Raw genomic sequence first — 15198 nt, forward strand, 5'->3', positions numbered from 1 at the left:
CTCAAGCGACCCTCCTGCCTTGGCCTCCCAAAATGCTGGGATTACAGGCGTGAGCCACCGTGCATGGCCCCCAGAGGATTTCTTCAGGACAATAAGTTCAAATGTAAATGGAGTGTTCTTTTGTAATCTCCTGCTAAGAATGAAAAAGTCCACTTCATTTTCAGGGCAGCTGAAAGTTCTCTGGGCTTAGATGGTCTCTATCTGCATCCCCACCTTTCTTCTGGTAAAGAAAACCTCAGGGGATGGTGTCCCTTCGCGGATGATGTCCTTGTTAAGAGCATTTCCAGAGACCCGGCCTCCCAGGTCAAAGGAAGGAAACTGCGTGACGCAGAGCAACACCTCTTTGAGAAAGAGGACGGCCCTGCAGACGGAGTTACTCACACCAAGCTCGGTACATTCTCTACACCTCCCCATGTTCTTGAACATATCACTCTTTTTTAGTTTCTTCTCGAGAACGTGTCACTCTATACAATTGTCTTATTCGTGGATTTAATGTCTGTCTCCCTCCCAATAAATGTAAATTCAACCACAGCAGAGGCTCTGTCTGCCTTTTGCCAGATTATTAGGTGCTTTCTAAATATTTCTTGACTGAAGACACGTGGAACAGGATATATACGTCCAGTTTTGGACTTAGTGTGGGTGTCATGTGTTTAAATATTTGTCTTTTCTGTGTGTGTGCCTTCAGGACAGGGACTGGGTCTTATTTACCTGTGTTTCCTAGATGCCTAGCCAAGGGTCTGGTAAATAGCAGGCAGGAGCTGTTTGATAAACTAAATTGACTTTAAGCAAGTTTCAGGACTCCTCTTTATTTTTATTTTTATTTTTTTTGAGACAAAGTCTTGTTCTGTTGCCCAGGCTAGCATGCAGGGGTGTGATCTCGGCTCACAGCAACCTCTGCCTCCCAGGTTAAAAACATTTTCATGCCTCAGCCCCCCACAGTAGCTGGGTTTATAGGCACGCACCACCACGCCTGGCTAATTTTTGTATTTTTAGGAGAGAATGGGGCTTCGCCATGTTGGCCAGGCTGGCCTTGAACTTCTGACCTCAAGTGATCTGCCTGCCTCAGCCTCCCAGAGTGCTGGGATTACAGGTGTGAGCCACCGTGCCCAGCACAGGGCTCCTGTTGATCCGTTTCCTATTTGTAAAATGGGACTAGGTTAACATCTATGTAAAATGAGTTGACAAAGGAGGTGAAAACATGGGCATATTGTAGATATCCAATAAATATAAGTCTCTCCTCTCTTCTTCACCCTTATATATCATTTCCCAGCTTGGAGTGTTTTTATCTCACATCACTTATCCCACTTGCCAGAAGGGGAGATTAAGGCGTAAAGTAATGAAGCGACTTTCTGTAGGTCAGATGGTCACCGGATGTTGAAGGCAGAACTCAAACCTTTGTCTGCTGACTCCAAGCTCAGCGTCCTTTCCTCTCGGCCTCAAGGCACACCGATGACCAGTGCAGTTTTCATAAAACCACAGCCTGCACTGAGGACACTGTGAGCATGCTTTAGCTGTGACTTTTCATTTTGAAATGATGAAATATCCAGGCAGGGCTTCAGGAATTCTTTAGCATCAAAAATCTCTTTATGAGGCAGGTTTGTGAAGAAACATGACTGATGCTACATCTAGGGGAAATTTTGATAGGGGCCAAAATGTTTGCACAGTTTTAGGGTCTCCCCACAGATTGCTTGTTAGTGCAAGGGAAATAATAGTAATTATATGGCAGACAAGTTGGGTAACACCTAGAGTCGGGGGTCAGAAACGTCGCTACCAATGAAGAGCGGATGGATCTCGTGTGTCTCCCCACGTGAGGCCCTGACGACACAACATCACATACATATGTGATATTTTGACCCAGAAAGCATAATCCGAATCTAGCTTTTGGGTTTCTCTAAGGAAGCATCAAAGAAACCCCAAATGAGGAATGTATAATTAAAAAGAGGAACACTGTACTCTTAAAAAATGTCACTGTTATGAAACACAAAGGTTTTAGATATATCCCAGGTTAAAGGAAACAAAAGAGACAGGACAACTAAATATAACACCTGATCCTAGACTGCATTCTTTAGTGGAGGAACAGGAGAGGATAAAGAACAGTGTAAGATCAAAAATTGGGCACAAATAATACATTAGATAAAATTATTGTATCACTGTTAAATCTGAGTTGATATGGGCATTGTGGTTATATAAAAGAATATCCTTATTCTGGTTGGGTGTGGTGGCTCACAACTGTAATCTCAGCACTTTGGGAAGCCAAGGTGGGAGAATCATTTGAGCTCAGGAGTTTGAGACCAGCCTAGGTGACAAAGTGAGACCCTGTCTCAACAAAAAATGCTAGGCTTGGTGGCATGTGCCTGAGGTCCTAGCCACACGGGAGGCTGAGGTGGGAGGGTCACTTGAGCCTGGGAGGTGAAGGCTACACTGAGCCATGATAGCTCCACTACCCTCTAGCCTGGGTGACAGAGTGAGAACCTGTCTTCAAACAACGAACCAACAAACAAACAGCCCCTTATTTTTCAGAAGTACACACTCAGGAATTTAGAATCGAAGGACCATAATGTTTGCACTTACTCTCCAATGATAAGACAAATGTGGTAAAATGTTAACAGTAAGAAATCTAAGCAAAGGGTATCAGAGTATTGTATGCACTATTTTTATTCTTGTAACTTTTCTGTAGACTTTAAATTATTTCCAAATAATTTTTTTAGAAACCAGAAGGCTTATGAAAAGTTTGCAGAATAAGAGTTCAAGAGGTATAGTTTTAGGATTTAGTCTTAGTCTTAGCTACTTCCTGCTTGCTCAGTATTAACTGCTAGTCAGTACAGGGTAGACAGAAAGAGCCCAGGGCTAGGGCCCACTACCTAGCCAGTCAGATTACCTATAATAATTTTGCCTTTTGAAAGACACAAGTGTCTTTTTTTTTTTTTGACTGGACTTTAATTATAAGGTAATGAGAACAAACAGTCCTCATCAACAGACTACACTTATGATAAGGTTTCCTTGAGAATGTGCTTCTCATCCTCTGTTCAAAATCAAAGAGTCTCTCAGGCCCGTCATTCACCTCCAGGGCATTTACATCACTTGTTGTTGTTACTGTGTTTTTGCATTTCCAGGAAATGATTATATAATGGCAGATCTGAATTCTTGAAGGCGATTTTAAATGATCTTATAAAATTATAGGAAAGAAGTTAAGAAGTCGAGGGAAAGATGGGGAGAGAAATGCAAAAGAAAAATATTAAGAAGTAATATGAAACAATCTAGAATTTGAACAATATACCCTCTTCCTTCCCCAAAAGAGCAATCTGATGTACATTCACATGGAGGTAGACCTAAAAAGATAGCATTCTTTGCAAGGCTTAGAAAAAAATGGAAACATGGCCACATAGCATTAGTCTAGAAGCCATTCAGATAAAGAGGCTGAAAATTCAAGGCCAGGAGCATATGGGAGCAATAGAAGAAGCTCAAAAAGCCATCAAAACAGATGCCTGTGTACCACAAAGCTTGACCATGCACAACCAGAGTTTTCTGTGATGCCATGGAAAAGGTGGGTCTCCCGTTTACCACAAACAGCAAGTGCCACCAGCAACGCAGAGACAAATAAGATAAAAAGCCCTGTTCTCAAGAATACATGGAAGTGGGGAGACAGGGAAGGGCCAGACAGTAGCAGGCAGAGGTATACAAGGAGCTCTAACGAGAGCCCAGAGAAAGGCCTAACCAAATGTGCCACGGGGCTGAGAGAAGGCTTTCCAGGGCACGCGAACTGTGGCCCAGGCATTGAGAGAGGGACAGCGGCCATAAGGTTCAGGTGCAAATAGGGCTGGGAGGAGATATGGTGAGTAGAACTGGAGAGGAGTTGGGGAAAGGATGCCAACAGAGGAGCCGGTCATGGGCACTTCAGAGGGCAGAGCATGGACTAGACACTGGGATGCCCACTCTGGCCTGAACGTCGGGGAGGACAATGGGGTGGCAAGAAAGGAGATGGCCTTGTGGAGTTCGAATTTAATCCTCAACCTCACGGGCAGCCACTGGAGGACTAGGAAGGAAAGCAACAGGATCTGATTTGTATTTTAATAAGATCACCCAGGGAACATGTGTGGGCTGGAGTACAAGGCGGAATCAGCTGATAAATACTCCTAGTCCAAAAAATTTGTGGGCATTAACACCGCCAAAGAAAAACCAATCATTTTTAACTCTGAGCTTCATTTAGACTACATTTTTTTGCCCCTTTGATCAGAATTAATAAGAGGTTCTCTTTCTATTCTACTTCAACATTCTGATGTATTCACACAGAATGACGACTGTGCTTTCCCTCACAAACATTTGAGTCTTTATTTTTTCATTGAATTCATTCAAAGCTTAAACCTTGAATGAATTCATATGACAAAACACAATGACGGATGAAATGACAGTTTATAATTCATTATTAGGGAAAAACAAAAGTTTATTGAAATAAAATATTTCAGAAGACAAATGCTAATGTGTTTTTACAGTAGCTTCTAGTCACATCAGATTACTAGGTGGAAAATCTGGAGAAAAGATCTTTGAGGGAAACAAGTTGTGAGAATGAGAGAGGAGACAGTCTTGCTTATTAACGGAATTTGAGAAGTTGCTTGTCTGTGCTCACAAAGCCTAATGCTACCTTCTGTTACTGAGACACTTACAACTTCTGGTCACTCTGCTTATAGTCAATCACCAATGGATCTTTTTAGGATTCCTGCCTAGTTGCAATAGGTGTTTACAAACTATTCAGTTAATAGTGTGATTACAATTAGATTCATCAGAAAGAAAATGGTATACCATTGCATGGCATTTGATACCTTCCCATGAATACCTTCTCATGGAATGTAACAGCTTCTCACGAACATTTTACTGGTTTCCTTGTTACTCAAATACAATGTATTCAACATAGAACATTCACATTACTAACATTAAAATGGCTTGTGTCAAGGAAAGGGGAAAAAGAGAGTACAGTAATTTAGTATAAAATCCAGGATTCTAGAAAACATGTCCTTCTGAATGAAACCTATACATATGGGAAGCTGCGAGTCAGAAATAACACCACGTGGCTATGACATCTAAGCTTCCCTTGGATGAAAGCTCAGGTCAGGGTTTGGAGGAAGCAGGCTCTTAGTTGATCCTGGAAGATGAGGAAACAGTCATTCCCCCTTCCTTTCATTACCATTCTATCTATCTCACAGTAGGTGACTTAGCTTCCACCAGTATCTACTCAATAAAAAGGTTTAGCAGCTACATCTACATGACATTTAGGCCCATCTTGATGGTCTACAGGCATAAAGGAGGAAATGGAACTAACCAACCAACCACCTTCTGGTTCCATCACTCCCTGAGCACAGATGGATCCAGTAAGTGTTCAATGTTGGCTTACAGGCCTGGAGCAAGTGGCCTAGTGGTTAAGAACAAAGGCTTTAGTGCCAAACAGACCCAGATTTGAGTCCCAGTTCAACATGGGCAAGTGGCTTACCCTCTCTAAGCCCCAACTTCTGCAATTAAAAATAATAATAATCACACCGTTGTATGAGATTGCTATGAGATGCAGTGAAATGATACATATTAAAGTGTTTAGCACTGTACCTGAAAAGTATCCACTCAAATATTCACTATTATTATTTTGATCGATCATTCGGGGTTCAGGATACAAAAAGTGAAATACTCGCCTCACAGGAACAAAAGTCACAGTGAACACCAGACGTGCACAGAGGTGGGGTAGCTGATAGGCAGGCGCAGGAAAGAGGTACAAATTGCAACTTCTCCCAAGACATTTTTTAAAAGTGCCTGAGCGTGGAAATACTATTTCTTTCAATTGAAGAATGGCTAATTTGAAATTGCCACCCATCAAAACTCCTATATTTGCTTTCTCTCATATTTTGTGTTTTCACAGCATTGTATCTGCTAGCTACATAATAAACTCAAAGGTATATAAAAGTTAACTCAAAATGGATCAAAGAACTAGAACTAGAAAACTCTTACAGGAAAACAGGGGAAAAGCTTCATGACACTGGACTTGGCAAGCATTTCTTGGATTTGACACCAAAAGTACCAGCAACAAAATAAAAAATAGATAAACTGGACTACATCAAAATTAAAAACTTTTGTGAATAAAAAGATATTATGCAGACTAAAGACAGAATAAAATGGCAACTCATGAAGTGGGAGAAAATCTTTGCAAATCATGTATCTAAAATGGGACAACATCCAGAATATATAGATCATTCCTACAACCCAATGACAAGAAACCAAACAACATGATTTTATTAAACATACGCAAAGGACTGGAATAGACATTTCTTCAAAAGTGATATGCAAATGACCAAATAAACTCATGAAAAAATGCTCAATATCACTAATCATCAGGGAAAAGCAAATCAAAACCACAATAAGATACCACTTCATACCCGTTATGATGGCTATTATAAAAAACAAAGAAAATAGAAAATAACAAGTGTTGGTGAAGATGTGGAGAAACTGGCACTCTGCACACTGCCAGTGGAAGTGTAAATTGGTGTAGCTGACATGGAAAATTGCTAAGTTCTTCAAAAAATTTAAAACAGAATTACCATATGATGCAGCAATTCCACTTCTGTGTATATATATACAAAAGAATCGAAAACAGAGTTTGCAAAGATATTTGTACACTCATGCTCATATTAGCATTATTTACAATACCCAACAGGTGGAAACAACCCGGATGCCCATTGACATGTAAATGGATAAGCAAAATGTGGTCTATATACAATGGCATTTTATTCAGCCTTGAAAAGGACGAAAATTCTGACACATACTTCAACATGGATGAACCTTGAAGACATGCTAAGTGAAATAATCCAGTCACAAAAGATCAAATACTGTATGATTCCACCCATATGAGGTACTAAGAGTAGTCAAATTCACAGAGAGAGAAAATCAACTAGTAGTTGCCAGGGGCTGGAGGGAAGGGGAAATGGGGAGTTCATGTTTGATGGGTACAGAGTTTCAGTTTTGGAAGATGAAAAAAGCTCTGGAGATGGATGGTGACAATGGTTGCACGATATGTGAATGTACTTAATGCCATTGAACTGCATATTAAAAATGATGAAAATGGTAAATTTTATGTCTATTTTACCACAATTAAAAAAGAGAGAGATGCCGATAGTCTCAGTCTCTCAAAATAAAACCCTAAGAACTTAAAAAATATGCTTCAGCCGGGCGCAGTGGCTCACGCTTGTAATCCCAGCACTTTGGGAGGCTGAGGCGGGCGGATCACGAGGTCAGGAGATCGAGACCACGGTGAAACCCCGTCTCTACTAAAAATACAAAAAATTAGCCGGGCGTGGTGGCGGGCGCCTGTAGTCCCAGCTACTCGGAGAGGCTGAGGCAGGAGAATGGCGTGAACCCGGGAGGCGGAGCTTGCAGTGAGCCGAGATCGCGCCACTACACTCCGGCCTGGGCGACAGAGCGAGACTCCGTCTCAAAAAAAAAAAAAAAAAAAAAAAAGTATGCTTCAGCTATTTATATTGCATTTAGTTCCACTTTAGGTATCCCTACCTGGAAATTCTAGGGGATGACTTTTTAAAAATCTAGACAAGTGCATTAAGGAAAAAGAAACCGTGTTTTTAATGGCATGCTAATGTCACGTTCACTTACTTAGGAATATGATTTTTTTGTTGTTGCCAAGACAGCAACAGTTGCTCTGGAAACCACAGAAAAACAGGGATACTTAAGTGAAACAAACTCCACTCACCTGCACAAAGACGCCCTTGCTCCTATACTCCTCATGGAGGCACTGAGAGAAGAAATCTACAAAAGTCTGGGAGGGGAGTGGGAGTGAGAAGAAAACACACACATTACATCAATCTGCCTGATTTGTAGCCATGGAAACAAAAATAATAAACTAATCATTTAATGCTATAATTTATCATCATTTTTTTCATTTCAAATGCAGAAGAAAACTTAGAAAAACACCTCAAAACCTCAAGCTGTTTTTATCTGCCACTAAATGAAGTATTATATTACCAAATATAAAATCCAGATCAAATTTTGATTTAACTGGAAAAGGCTTTTCTTATCTTTCTCTCCCCCCAGAAAATTACTTTCCAAGAAAAAATATTTTTCTCTTATATAACAAAGGACTCATTTCATCTCTCCACTTGCCACTCAAACAGAAACACAACATGACGTCCATTCAACTCTGTTCTATGGGGATTTTGTTGTTGCTAAAAAGAACAGAACAAGCATCGTCTTGGTGCTTTGGGATGACAAGATCCAAGAAGTATAGAGATGAATGTGACAGCCCATCTTCTTCTGATAATACAACCTTAAATCTATTTGTAAAATACAATGTGCCATTTTTCAAATGTGGACTCAACCTCAGACTAGAAATGCAAAGAATCAAGTGACTTTTCAAGGGTCCTAATTAGTCATAGTTTTGTAGCCATGGAGTAGAACAGGTAAGTTGAAGTTCACGAATCCCTTCAAGAAACATGGCATTCATTTTAAATTTGCCTACAGTATGTTCCCAGATACAGAAAGTCGATTGTAGGGGTTGGGAGGTGGTACCAAGCTTTTCAAAAGACAGTAGTGACTGTTTTTTCACATGAAAAAGAAGTCAGAGTTTTGCTCTTTTCCTTCCCTGAAATGTTTCAAGTTCTTACTGTACATATTTTTGTTTATTTTTCCCCAAAAGCCTGCTTAATTTCAACATCTAAGTGATCATTTTCCCTTCAGAGATGTATTCGATGCCTCAACAATGTATCTGAAGATGATGCCATTGACCTGCAGGCAGTAGGAGACACATTCTAAATTACTTTCCTAGCAGTAATGTGAAGAGGTTAATGGTGATATTGTATGAAATTATGACATTGTCCAGAGAGTTCTGGAAAATTCTTGTCTCACCCCAAAAGTGACAAAGAATATCTATGAATCCTGGACAACACGGCAAAATACACTCTCGCCCAGTCTATCTTGTGCCTACTATGTACATTTACACGTTGACCAGATACATTTCTTCTATGCTGTGTGAAGTGGACTCATTCATGTATCAAATCTCTAATCTTAGACTCATTAACATCATGTTCTAATTAACTAAGCTATCTGCCTAGGTCACCTGTCTATGGAAGGCACAAGTATCACTTTCAAAATCAGTAAAGTGCTGGGGGGAGAAAAACAGCATCTGTGAATCTGATATCCTGGTGTCCCATTTGTAAGTTTACAGTAAGTTTATTGTAAGTATATAGTATGTCTCCAACTCTGGTTCTTTTGAAACTCAAGTAGGGTATTTTCCTTTTCTTCTCAGTCTATTGGAAAACTGCCAAGAACAGAACTTCAGGAAAGTTAAATCTACATTAATTTCTTAGACTAAAAATTACCCCTTATTACTATATTGACATGATTTAAGAAAATATTGTTTACCTTGGTTGCAGAATAGATGGTCAACAGTGGGACAGGGAGCATGCCACTGCCAGATGAAATGTTCAGAATAGCCCCTTTGGATCTAAAAAGGAAAATGTACCATGTAAAAGGAGTGAAGCCACAGTATGCAGTTGTTTGTGAATTACAGATTGAGATATATAATTATTTGAAACAGAATAATGTAGCTGTTTTTCTAACACACATCTCTCCCTGCCTTTCATCAGCATGTGCTATGCTTGGTCAGTAAATGAGACATAATTCAATCAACTAAAAATAGCTCTTCTTCACAATTAGCTCATTTCCCAGTCTTAGTAACCCAGGGCATGACCAGATCAGATCTCCAGTCTCCTCGAGTTGATCTCTACCCTCTGAGGTCTTCTCTAGCCACGGTGCCAAGAATTTTTACTTACAGATCTTTTATATTCCCTGCATACACCTTTATTTTAGCATATCGTCACATACTACTTTACTGCAGGATTTAAGCATTCTATGCATATAAACATTCTCTCCTCCCCCCAACAAAACCATAAGCTGCTGGATATAATAGCCCACTTTCCCTCAAAATATTCCACACGGTACTGAGCACATAATAAAACTTTCTGGCAATGAGTGAATGGCTATGTCCTTTCCTTGGGTTGTAGATTCTACTTCTACTTTCTACTTCTACTTTCCATGGGTTGTAGATACTTGGGCACCAACAAAGAGTTGACTCTAAAATTATGTGACTCTCTAGTTCATCAAACTGTGTCTTTTGCCAAAAGGCAAAGCTCAATTGTTACTGTAACTTTTAGAGACTACTGAAAGTTAAAAATCAAAGTTACCAGGAATTTCTAATTCTACAAAAAAGTGAAAATTAGCTTAGAAAAGCAATGCTATAAAGATACCAGTTGTTAAAAAGTACGTATAGGTTAGGTAAAGTGTAGAATTATGGTTTAGGAATGTCACAACTACCAACTCTTCCCCTCAAATCCATTCTCCTCAGAGGATTCCCCTTTTTCAGCCGCTGCAACCTGATCCCACCCACCTCCTGTCTCCCATATTAGGTTCCTTTCATTAACCCACTTTCTCATTGTTCTTTGTCTGAATTTACTTCCCAACACCTATTTTTTTTAGCTTAAAAAAGGGACTATAAAGACCCCCTTTATGCAAAATAATGAAGGATACATGATTAAATGGCATCTAAGTTATTTTAGACATAAATCTGAAGTGAAATAATCCCCAAAAGTCACCCGCTCCATCTGCCAGCCTCTAGGCGAGATGCCACTTCAACCATCAAAGGGAAATGGGAGTCCTCAGCTTAGTGTGTGTCACTGGAAAGAAGTTGTTGTTGTTGTTTAACAGAAGTCCTTATTAGTATTATGTGCCTTCCTAAACTGTGAAATCCATTAAGATTTTGATGATAAAAATTACATTTCAAATTTAAAAATATTAGGAGTCAATGGGTTAATTATATCATTCTGGTATTTTTTGTTTGTGTCTTCCTCAGAAGCAGAAAAGTCTTTTCTTTTTAAACTTTAAGGTAAGAGTTTGTATCAGGAGTTAGAACCCAACAATTGGAACATCAAAACTGGTAAATTAGCAATGAATATCTAGTCCTTTAATTTTATCTATATTTCTGAGAAATTCCTTTGATGAAAATAGAAAAACCACTTTTGTTACAGGAGATTTTTAATTTAGTATTAATTTGTAATATTTAAAATATCTTTTTTTGGGGAATTGATAATGTTCAAAAATTAGACTGTGGTGATGGTTGCACAGCTCTGTGAATACTCTAAAAACCATTAAAGTGTATACTTTAATGGGTAGATTGTTCAGTATGTGAAATTTATCTCAACAAATCTGTGAAAAGAGAGAGGAAAATATTTATGACATATTGGAATGTCTCACCTTTAAACTGGGAGCAGATCCCAATCAAGTGAAAACTAAGAGAGCTACTGTATCGTATGCAACACAATATGCTTTCTAAGAAGTAACCCTCAATCTTGACAAGTCAACCCCTCTCCTGCATCCTAAGCATCCTTGTAGGTATGGGTAGTGTTTTATTTTAACCTTTTCTCATATAACTGGGAACAGCTATGTCCAAACTCATTCACAGCAAGTGAAGACACAACCAGTTTGAAGTAGATGCAGAAAAATGAGGCTTTCCACTGAAGCTGCAGCCTATCACTGCTTGGCCCAACAGCTGGATTAAATGCTCCATTATACTCAAGTTAGCTGGGGTTGTTATATGTGCCCTTGAATAGAAACCTTACATTTTAAATTTCATTTCTTGCTAACAAAATGCAATTTAAAAATCTGTAAAAGGTAAAATTTAACATTATCAAGTGCACTTTAAAAATTAAATCTTGACCTGATCAAAACAGACCCTTAAAACTTCACTCACCAAAGCAATGATCTAAATGCAGGAAAAGTCATTTAAAGATAATAAAAGTTTCTTTCCCATAGTAAAATACAATACAGATCAATTATCCAATGTCACATTCATGCAGTCATGCTCCCTTACTTGTTTGCTCCTTAAGGCAACTAAGATTTTGTTTCTCAAGTATTCTAATCCTATTGAAAACTTCCAGGAGGTGGAGCTGCTTTGAATTAGTGAAAAGTCAGAGTTTGAGGGTACTTCATACAAAATACAGTATTTGCATGCTAAAACACATGAAAACAAATCTAAGACTAACAAAGGATAAAGCAAGAATGCACTGACCTAAGTAAATAAAAGAGTAGCATTTAAAATTGTACCAAAGTGACAGTAGAGAAAATAGCCCTTCTAGAAATCTCTGTCCTGCCATTAAGCTCACATATTTGTCTAGCAAAAACCTTCCTCCCATACCCACACACACAACAGTGTAAAATTCTCTCGCTCTTTCTTTCCAAAGGCAATAATATTCAACTTAGTTCTGTCTGAATCACAGCCAATATACTGGTATAGCCTGCCTTAATCTTTGTACTGTATACAGTATCTGTTCTCTGTGTAGAAACGGGGCTGAGCATTTGGGACTGCAAGGCACAAAAGACTCGCCCTTAAAATCAACCGTGTTGTCTAGCTCTAATCCTCCATCTAAGCAGAATTAGTGACGTCAAACCAGTTTCCATGGCACAGCCAGACTCATGACAACTCTGTTATATCAAGCAGAAGGACAAAATGGGCTGCGCTTAATTGCACACAGAAACAAACATGAAACTAAACCCTGGTTAATCTCTCATTTTCTGGGGACTCGGGAACAATTCTAAGACTGGAAGGTACATTAAGAATTTTTGCTGAAGTTTATAATGAAGACTCATGTTGCTCATACTTCAGCGCATTTTCTAGTTTGTTATGACAAATATCCAAATAAACAAGTCAAGCAATGTTTTCTGTAATGCAACATTCTTAATTCATTATACTGCTTACTTGCTAACAGCCACACAATGCTGTCTCAGTGGTACAAATTACTGAGGATCTACTAGAACTAAAATGTTGCGAAAAAACCCAAAGCAGAAAACACCAATTGCTGACAGGAAAGTACCTTTTAATATAAACATATTCTCTTTAATTACTAGTCCTCCCACAAGCCAGACATTAAATTCGCCCAACTCTATAAAACTCAGTCCCTTGCACTTATAGCTTCCTATACATATGCTCTCTCATGGAATTCCCTCAGACCTGTGAAATTCCCAATAAGACTCCCTTAATTGTCACCTGGATTAAAAAAAAAAATTGCCAAGCCTTTATTTTATAAGTGCTTTAATATTCTATCAGACTGTTGTGGTATCCTTGTCCACATCTCTATAAAAATACTACTGTCATAGAGGACATAACAGTTCTCCTCTGAAGTAAGTCACTGTTTTCTACCTTCCTTAGAAACCTCATCACTGTCCCACAGTGCAGGTGGGAAGAGAGACCTGCTGCTATGAGGAACCGGAACTGCAGGGTTAATCCTAGTGGGGACTGCTAACTGCATACAGAAATTGATGGTAGCCAAGGAAGAATGTACAAAAAAAAAAAAAAAAATCCATCCTAATTCTTCACATTTCCACTTCATATCAAGGAGGACAAAAGCAGGCTCTTGAGGGGGAGGGTTGTCATTATATATATATATTTTAAAGCTTAAAGATAATACTGAAACTGGCACAGACAGTTCTGTAATGGACGCTCACGAAGACTGAGAAACCTATAAAAATAGAGATCTATGTCAAAAAGAATCTTGGAACACAGGGGTCAGGTGTATAATTAGAACCAGCAATCCAAATACTTACATTGTACAAATATTGCTTTGTGGAAGAAAGTTTGCAAACATTGAGCACATGAAAGAGAATTACCTGCCCTAAAACACCATAACATGTCATAATTCCACCTTAAGCAATACAGATATGAAAGGGGCTATTTTTAGCTTTCCCATGGTTGTTATGGCAACCACCTCCTGGCTCCAGCTGTACACAATGTTTATAATTCCAGGGAAGTGAAAAGAGCAACTTTCCTCTATCATGTAATTATGTACTTTCTACATCTATGGTAACAATACCTTAGTTTGATTACAGGTACTTGTTCAGCGATAGTCAGTTGGCCCAAGGCTATAGTTCCAGAGGGTTTGGAAAATCTCATACATCAGAGGTGGAACCAGTGGAAGGAAAACAACAACAAAGGATCATGATAAAGGACTCTGCTGTTACTCAATGGAGATACTAATGCTATGGAAACCAGCCATAGGAAATAAGCCATTTGGGGATGGTGTAAAGTGCAGGCTATAATGAAACCACTTATAATGTGTAAGGTAAGAATGCTTTCAATATGATCTGCTAACTTGGAATTTTTCTCTCCTCTTTGGGCATACAGCTAACATTTCTGGCCTTCTGTGCAGTAGTTGTAGCCTGTGACTGAGTTCTGCACAATAAAATGTGGGCAGAAGTGAAACTTCCCTTAAAACCATCTTTACTCTCTCGTCTTTCATCTGTCAGCTGGATGCAGAGAACTCCAAGACCCTAGAAAATGATGATGCCCCTAGATGGAAGGAGCCTCAGATCCCCGAATGACGGGTAGAGAGGGGAGGGAAAAGTAAACCTTTATGTGTTAAGCCACTGAGATTTGGGAGTGGCGTGTTTCAGCAGGTAGCTTACCTTGACTGACACATCTAGTAACTAGGTTCTTTAATTCAAGTAGACATAGACGTTCCTTTTCCTAACCAAAAGTATTGATTCATAAAATCCACATATATTTCTCACTAGTTCTTAAGAAGTATCAAAATGGTAATGTGGTGTCAGGTTCAGTCATAGTTTCTGATAACTTTCCACCATTTCTCAACCTCAGTTTAAAATCAACTTGATCTTTCCTTTTTTTTTTTTTTTTTTTTTTTTTTTTTTTTTTTTGAGACAGTCTCACTCTGTTGCCCAGGCTGGAGTGCAGTGGCACTGTCTTGGCTCACTGCAACCAGTGCCTCCCAGGGTTCAAGTGATTCTTGTGCCTGAGCCACCTGAGTAGCTGGGATTATAGCTGTGTGCCACCACGCCCAGCTAATGTTTTTGTACTTTTAGTAGAGATGGGGTCTTGCCATGTTGGCCAGGCTGGTCTTGAATTCCTGGCCTCAAGTGATTCACCCGCCTCAGCCTCCCAAAGTGCTGGGATTATAGGCGTGAACCACTGCGCCCAGCTTCAACTTGATTTCTTAAAAGGCAAGGATCCCACTCATCCATGATACGCTTGAGTCAATGAATGCCTATTGAATGGATGGACTCTCCTTTTTTGCATTGCCTTTGTGTAATGCTCCAGCTGTGATCATGGCTGTCAGGTCTACAGAGATAGCAGTGAAGTTCCCAGCTTCT

The 15198-nt window shown here is 39.3% G+C and overlaps 1 protein-coding gene across 2 annotated transcripts in view; it reads right to left on the minus strand.

Moving 5' to 3' along the window:
- HSD17B12 (hydroxysteroid 17-beta dehydrogenase 12) overlaps positions 1–15198 on the minus strand; it is a 168823-nt gene that overhangs the window by 9121 nt on the left and 144504 nt on the right. For both annotated transcript variants that reach the window (XM_032166223.2, XM_058446266.1), the window contains exons 8-9: positions 9406–9487; positions 7739–7804 (exon numbers count right to left, since the gene is read on the minus strand). In XM_032166223.2, the coding sequence (XP_032022114.1) occupies positions 7739–7804; positions 9406–9487 (148 nt within the window). The remainder of the gene's footprint in view (positions 1–7738; positions 7805–9405; positions 9488–15198) is intronic.

This window comes from Hylobates moloch, unplaced genomic scaffold, assembly GCF_009828535.3.
Source record: "Hylobates moloch isolate HMO894 unplaced genomic scaffold, HMol_V3 SCAFFOLD_11, whole genome shotgun sequence".
In the NCBI taxonomy this organism is placed as follows: Eukaryota; Metazoa; Chordata; class Mammalia; order Primates; family Hylobatidae; genus Hylobates; species Hylobates moloch.